The sequence below is a fragment of the Carcharhinus amblyrhynchos genome, chromosome 9 (genome assembly GCF_965287045.1).
Source record: "Carcharhinus amblyrhynchos chromosome 9, sCarAmb.v2.hapA, whole genome shotgun sequence".
NCBI classification, from domain to species: Eukaryota; Metazoa; Chordata; class Chondrichthyes; order Carcharhiniformes; family Carcharhinidae; genus Carcharhinus; species Carcharhinus amblyrhynchos.
The window spans coordinates 97,345,641-97,353,426 of record NC_137332.1 but is presented as its reverse complement, the minus strand read 5'-3'; the positions used below and the strand labels follow the sequence as shown (position 1 = coordinate 97,353,426).

The 7,786-nt window shown below is 40.3% G+C and overlaps 1 protein-coding gene across 1 annotated transcript; it reads right to left on the bottom strand.

Moving 5' to 3' along the window:
• Positions 1-4,730: 4,730 nt before the first annotated feature.
• On the bottom strand, positions 4,731-6,892 carry LOC145348636 (putative G-protein coupled receptor 139). Its single transcript, XM_080196802.1, has 2 exons — positions 6,823-6,892; positions 4,731-5,626 (listed from the first exon to the last, which is right to left on the bottom strand). The coding sequence occupies exons 1-2, from the start codon at positions 6,890-6,892 to the stop codon at positions 4,731-4,733; spliced, it is 966 nt and encodes a 321-aa protein (XP_080052928.1).
• Positions 6,893-7,786: the final 894 nt, after the last annotated feature.

Below are 7,786 nucleotides of genomic sequence, written 5' to 3'. Positions count from 1 at the left end.
CCAGATCATTATTCGGGGGCCTATAGACGACACCCACCAGCGTCTTCCTCCCTTTGCTGTTCCTAATCTCCACCCACAACGATTCCACGTTCTGCTCTTTGGCTCCGATATCATCCCTTGCTACCACCTTGATACTATCCTTAATCAGCAGAGCTACGCCACCCCCTCTTTCCTCCTGCCTGTCCTTCCTAAACACTTGATAGCCCTGTACATTCATCTCCCAGTCCCTGTCACCTTGCAGCCACGTCTCTGTAATGGCCACCAGATCGTATCCATTTGTGTCGATCTGCGCCACCAGCTCATCCACTTTATTCCGAATGCTTCGTGCATTCAGATAAAGCGCTTTCATCCCAGCCTTCACCTGGACCCTATTTGCCGTAACGCCACCACTTGGGACATCCTCAGCCTCTTCCCTTACCTGTACCCTATCCTTAACTTTAGACCTCGTAGCGTCACCTACCCTCGCACCCTCCCCCCCCCCAATTAGTTTAAAGCCCTGTCTACAGTCCTCTTTACTCGATTCGCCAACACTCTGGTCCCAGCACGATTCAGACCAACCCCATCCCGCCCGAACAAGTCCCACCTACCCCAATACTGGTGCCAATGCCCCATAAATTCGAACCCATTCCTCCCACACCAATCCCTGAGCCACCCATTCACTTCCTTTATCCTGTCAACCCTACGCCCGTCTGCACTCAGTTCAGGCAGTAGCCCAGAGACGACCACCTTGTCGGTTCTACTTTTTAATTCCATTCCCAGCTTCTCATACTCCCTCCGCAGATCCTCAGTCCGCACTTTGCCTACGTCGCCGGCACCCACATGTACTACAACGATCGGGTTCTCACCCTCCCACTCCAGGTTCCTCTGCAGCCCAGCTGTGACATCCTGTACCCGAGCACCAGGCAGACAACACACCCTTCTGTGCACTTTGTCATTGTGACAAAGGACAGTGTCAATACTCTTCACCCCACTATCTCCAATCACTACTACGTTCCTTTTCCCCTTCTCTTTGCCTATGTCCTGCTGCATCACTGTACCGTGTGCAGTTTGCTCACCAACCTCACCTGCCTCGTCCTCTTCCAGAGTGGAAGCAAGAACCTCAAACCTGTTATGCAGATTAAGAGGCTGAGGCCTCCGCTCCTCACCCCCCTTCCTCCTCCTCCCAGCAGCCCCCTTTTGTCCCTGACCCTTAGATTTAGCCAGTCTAGGGGCACCCTCTCTCCCCCTGATGAGCCTCAGTGTCTGTAGCTCAGAGGCCAGCTCGTCCACCTTGAGCTGGAGCTCCTCCAGCAACCTGCACTTACTGCAGACATGGTCACTGGGAAGGACCCTGGGGTCCACCAGTTCCCACATCATACACAAACCACACATCACATGCCCCTCCATTATTCACTGTAATTTTTTATGGGAAAAAAATTTTTTTTCCTTGTTTCTTGCTGTAGTAGTTTTGAAAAAATTTTTTTCCTTGTTTTTTTCAAACAAACTCACCTGGCCTTTTTTCCCTCAAGCCCTTTTTGATATTAAGCCCTATTAACTCACTCTGCTTCCCCCTCACTCCGCTGCCCGCTCAGACGCTGCCCGCTGTCTACACCAGGCCTCCTTTTAAACCTGGCGCTGATTTAAAGCAGGCTGGTCCACAAATGCCTTTTCACCACACCCTCAGAATTCTTAAAGCAGTAAATACAATAAATAAATGCTTTAAACAGTTCTACAAAGAGTAAAGTGCTTTAAACTTATTTTAAACAGGTTTTTAACAGGTAAAATCTTAGCTCTGTCTCTCTCTCTCTCTCAGCAGCTTCAGCAAACAATGGAAGGCTTCACCGTGTGGCCCCTTGATAATTAAGCAGGCTGGTCCACAAATGCCTTTTCACCACACCCTCAGAATTCTTAAAGCAGTAAATACAATAAATAAATGCTTTAAACAGTTCTACAAAGAGTAAAGTGCTTTAAACTTATTTTAAACAGGTTTTTAACAGGTAAAATCTTAGCTCTGTCTCTCTCTCTCTCTCAGCAGCTTCAGCAAACAATGGAAGGCTTCACCGTGTGGCCCCTTGATAATTAAGCAGGCTGGTCCACAAATGCCTTTTCACCACACCCTCAGAATTCTTAAAGCAGTAAATACAATAAATAAATGCTTTAAACAGTTCTACAAAGAGTAAAGTGCTTTAAACTTATTTTAAACAGGTTTTTAACAGGTAAAATCTTAGCTCTGTCTCTCTCTCTCTCTCAGCAGCTTCAGCAAACATGGACCTGACATGCGTCTCACATAATGGGCAATGATTCTGTGATTATATGTGTGTGTTTTTTTTTTAACTAAAATCTACCGTTTTTGAACAGGAACTTCGGAGCGTCACTCTCCATCTCTCGATGACCAATTCAGTGAAATACTGCTGCGCCACGGTTTCACCGAACGAATCGGCTGTGAAGTTAAGTAGCCAACATTTGTGTTGTAATCCCAGGACTCAGAAAAGGGGCACACGCATGACCAATTTAAAACCAGAAACAATTGTCTGAAGGTTGTTCTCTTTCTGATCAATTAACTAAATTTCTAATGTGCGCCTTCCAACTTTCAGTGTAGAAAAGGTTGGCACCAGCTAAGTCTATTTTCCTGGCTCCGCGCTGAAATATTCAATTTCACCTTCTGTACTCTGTACTCTATAGATGTGGGGATTTGACATGGTGCAATCCAAGATAGAGTTTGTGTGCCAGTTTCAAATGAACGATTGACGGCTATATTCACACTGATTTGCAAACAGTAGGACTAATTCCAAATTATAAAGGCAAACAAAAACAAAACAGCAGTGCCAACCAGTGTACCTCTGAGCCATGGGATTGATTGGAAGATTTTCAATGTTGCTGGTGAAACAATGATAGTTATTGTAATGAAATTATTGTAATGAAGATATATGAAGGCTGTAAATAAACACAGGTTGGTTAAGTGATTGCGAAAAAGGCAGACAAAGAGATAATGCAAGATCTAATTTATTCTACGTCTTGACAGGAAGAATAAAAGGGAAGCATACTACTTGAATGGAGAGCTTGTTTCAGCTGTGCAGCAGATGCACTCAAGTATATGCTTTTTCAATTATGTTTGCAAAGAATAGTGAGAATGTAAAAGTATAAAAAATGCACAGATGTCTTCTTCAAATGTAGAACTATTTTGACGTTGTTGTAAGGCAACACTTTTAAACACCAACCTTTTAACCTAGATCCTTTTGTTCCTAAAAAACACAAATTCCTTGTGCTGCTTCAACTATGAATTGCAATATATGTGAGCATACAGGATTTGTTCTGAGCCTTATCGATTCTTTAAGGCAAATTTTGATAATGCATTTTAGTCTTGCAAGAAATGCAGACGGATCTAAGTGTCCGAATACATCAGTTGGAAAATGCTAGAATTCAAGTGTAGCAATTAATTAGAAAGTCTAATAAATCAATATCATTTATTCTGAGGGTATTTCAATAAAGAGGCAGAGACGTTACGGTTCAGTTAATCAAACACCAGTGAGACCACATCTAGAGTACTGTGTACTGATTTGGTCACATTAATGAAGCACTTGTGCCAGTAATTAGGAAGGAATGAAGTGAAGTTTGACCTAGGCTAAATCGTGAAAAGTTTGTATTGTTTCATGAGGAAATGTTGGGCAGATCAGGCTTGTACCTACGGGAGTTAAAAAAAACCGTGTATACGTTGATTTGATCGAAACATATAAGTTCCTGAGGGGTCCTGACTAGATGGATGTGGAGAGGACTTTTCCTCTTGCGGATGAATTGGAACGAGGTTTTGTTATTTCCAAAATATGGAGTCTTCTAATTAAAACGGAAATGAGGCGAGTTTTTTTTTCCATTTGAGAGCTGTGATTGTTTGAAACTGATTTCCTGATAAACTGGTGGAAACAATACATTTTAACATTGTTAAGTAAGAGGAGGATCAATTCCTGGTAGGGCATGGATGGCAGATTAGAGGAGGTAAAAGGGTTGCAGATTTGAGAGTAGTATCATTTCACCTTTGAACATATTACATATCAGGACAGTCAAAAGGCGCCAAATGACCAACTCGTGCTCATTGCACCTATGTTCCTAGATTGCATCTGGTCCAGCGTTTTCCAGCACTCAACTATATGCTCATGCAAATAAAAGTGGCAAAGTGTAGTGACAATATAAAGGTATGGGAAATGTGTAGATATCATAAAAACATAAGAAACATAAGAAATAGGAGCAGGAGTAAGCCATCCAGCCCTTCGAGCCTAATATCTATTAATATCTATTAATGTAAAACTATTTTGATATTTGTGTGAGGAATGTTTCTACAACATCAGTCTTTTCACCTAGATCCATTTGTTTTAAAACAAAAAAAAACACAAATTCATTGTCTTGATTAAAAAATGAATTGCAGTTTATTTCAGCACATGCAACTTCTTCAAAGCATTATCCACTCTTTTAAGTATTGATAATGCTTTTCAGACTTGCATTGTCTACACCGCTAATCTACAAGGCATTAAGATACTATATGCTATGCAGCCATTATTACATGGTCCAAATGTTATATTTCACTTTTCAACTACATAATTCTAATTGAATATTTTACTCATTATACATAATCATATAAAGCTTTGTTGATCATAACTCATTTTCTAGGGTCCCTCATCTTTATTGAAAGTTGAAAACTCCAAAAGCAAATGCCTTCTAAATTGATAGCGCTACCCACATTCGAAAGTTGTCACATATTATCAACATATTTTCCCATTAAGTGTAAACAAATACTTCTTCCCATTCTTCAGCTCTTCTCTGAATTTGTTCTGTGTCAATCCATATATGCAAGTGTTTGTGCACGAACTCAAAAGTTGCAGCATAAATGCAACCTGCTGGGTAATATATATCGGGTTACTGTAATATTTATCTGTGTAATAAAAATTGCTTACTGGCCAGTTTACCGAATACACCAGATAGGTCATCCACAATACTACAAAATTGGCAGAAATAGTGAAAAGCAAAGTCATGGATTTCCGTCGATTCTTCACCTCTGAATTATTTTGATGCTCACTGTAGCTGAGGAGGGCCTTGCGAAATTTGTTCGCCAATGTGATATGTCTAACTGTTAGTGCATTGAACAGCAATATTAAAATAATTGGTACTAGAGGGGTCACAATACTATCGATCCACTCAAATGCACTCCACAAGGGGGAAGTGAGATAAGCGGTTGTGGGAACGCAATACCATGCAACGTTTTCAATTATAAATACAGCCTCATTCATATAGTAAAAAGGAATGGTTCTCAGGCAACTCAGGACAAATAGAGAGCCGATGACGACAGCTGCAGTTTTCTCTGTGCAATATTTTGATTGTAACTTCTGACAGCAAATTGCCACATAGCGGTCAAATGTCAAGGCAACAGTAAACCAAACAGAACAGTCCACACTTACAATGTATGCCACAAGATTTACAATGCATACTGGAGTATGATTTAGAAAACTAGTTGGGAAGTACATGATATTAATACGATGTAATATCACATGGATGACGACCACACTCAGATCTGCCACAGCCATGGCCAACAAATAGTAAGTGATGCATTTGGACAGACCACACTTTCCACGAGAAAGGATCACAATCGCTCCAAGGTTTACTGTCGGGAAAAAAAAGAAATATGCTTCTCAAGGCTGCCACCAAATATTTGTTTTGATAGCGATTGAAACATGATTAATCGAGCCACATGTTAACGATCAATTGAGTCTTTGCTTAAATGTATTTTACTTGTGGAAATATATATGTTTGGGACGGAAATCCACGACATGAGCAGACAATGACAATACCAGATGACTTAAAATGTGATCTACCATCTAATGTAAAATTGAAGTTAATGTTGTGAAAAATAAGTAAGTAAATAAATAAATAAATAAGTGGCGTTCGAGAGCAAACGGGTTGGTAGGACGCAAATGTTGCCCTATATCTGGCAGCAGCGTATGTAGAAAATAAATACAGCAACACATTTCCGCCCCTTTGCTGTATGGTCTGCAAAATATAGTGAGCGCACTTTCATCCTGTTCTGATACCTTGCTCAAAACCGGCAATCTCAGAATTTTCTGTCCTCCATCCGACAGGTTGGTTTAGATTTTAAATCTCTGCAGGGATGTGCACGGGTCCAGGGATCACTATCACCCGTTTTCTAAGACAAATTAATGTTAACGCCCATATTTACCCTCCGCTTTCCGTTGACCACAAATTTGCATTCGATAGCACTTAGAATGTTACAACCTTTCTGGGAATATCTTATCAAATTACTTAAAACAAGCCACGAAAGTTCCAGACTTGGCAGTTGGAGCTGTATTCCTGGTGAATGAACAAGGCGTTATGTTTTCCCCATTACCCACTCTTTTTAACGCCGGCTAGATAAAGCACGTAGTGAAAGAAAAGCAGAAAGTGGTGGTGTTAACAGAGAAAAGGCGAATTTTTCTCTTCACTTTAGGTAATGGTAGAAAACCAGAATCCTCGCTGACCAAAGAACAAGTGAAAGTATATTTGAAGATCAAGAAATGATATTAAAAGGCAATACATAACACTGTTCTCCCTTTGTATGTGTGATCCATTGTACACTGTTGGAAAATTGTAAGCAAATTTCATTAATGTCTAAATGTCACTACTACCTTCATGCAGAGTTTTATCCTGTAATCATTCCAGTTCCAACAATATGGTGAACGTGAACTAGGCATTATTATTTAAATTAAACATAACATGGAGCAAACAAGAAAACCTGCCCACAATTAGTTTATACCACCGGTCAGCGAACATTTTAACGGTATTGAACCTTTTCAACTGTCTTACCAGGAATAGAGATGGCTGCAAGTACTGGGTAATAGATTAATTCTATCTGGTAAATTACAGGGTATTCCATTGTTTTTTCTGTAAAGCACGAAGTTTTGACAAGTCCAAGGCACTGGTCATGCCAAATGAAGCATTTATATGTAGGAGCTCTTTTGTTAATTCCGCAGAGTAGTCTCTACGGAAACTGCCACTTCGGGATTTACGCAATAATGGTAGTTACATCTCACTGAACAAAATCAGTATTGAATTGACATTTCTCCAAGGACCTATGTGTGATATGAAATATACGTTAGAATCCATGCAAAATAAACTGCGATTTTTTTTCCCTAGAAGATAATCTCAATTTATTTGTTGTGATTTATTTTTGAAATAGTTAAACCTTCGCCTTAACAGCAGTCACATTAACAAAACGTTAAGTGTGATGACCAGATTCAGTTAAAGTGACACGATGTCGAAGCAGAAGAAAAGGCCAATTGAAAAGAAAAAAACCTTGCTTTCAGTTGGATGAAGTAACTCATTTACATGACGTTGCATGTATTGACAATGTGATATTCTCAAACATCCTTTGTTTTTGCTCTATTGCAGTAAGACACACCAACAGAACGCTATTTTCATTTAGAACATTAGTTCTTTCCGATCTTTTCCAACAAAATCACGATACGTCCTCCGCAGGAGCATTCGGCTACAGCAGTATCACATGGGTTGCATTCGTTCAGGGACATGACTCTTCAACGATATACAGCGATGGCAACAACTGACGCACTAGCCATAGGCAATCCCATCTAGTAAAATAATATAGACATGAGATGCTAAGTTACCTTGCAAGCAGACAAATAACTTCTGATTTTGAATCTCATCTCTCGAGCTCCCACTTCCTGAAAATTCCTAACGATCATTGACAAGAAAATGCAACTTCTGTCTTAATAACAAGGGGCTCTGTTCCTACTTTTGTCCTTTCACTGCA

What these genes read in the sequence shown, in the direction of transcription:
- LOC145348636 (XM_080196802.1), bottom strand. Translation starts at nt 6,892, where the DNA reads ATGGAATACCCTGTAATTTACCAGATAGAATTAATCTATTACCCAGTA. An exon ending in TGCAGCCATCTCTATTCCTG is followed by an intron (nt 5,627 to 6,822) that starts GTAAGACAGTTG and finishes TTTTCCCGACAG; the next exon opens with TAAACCTTGGAGCGATTGTG.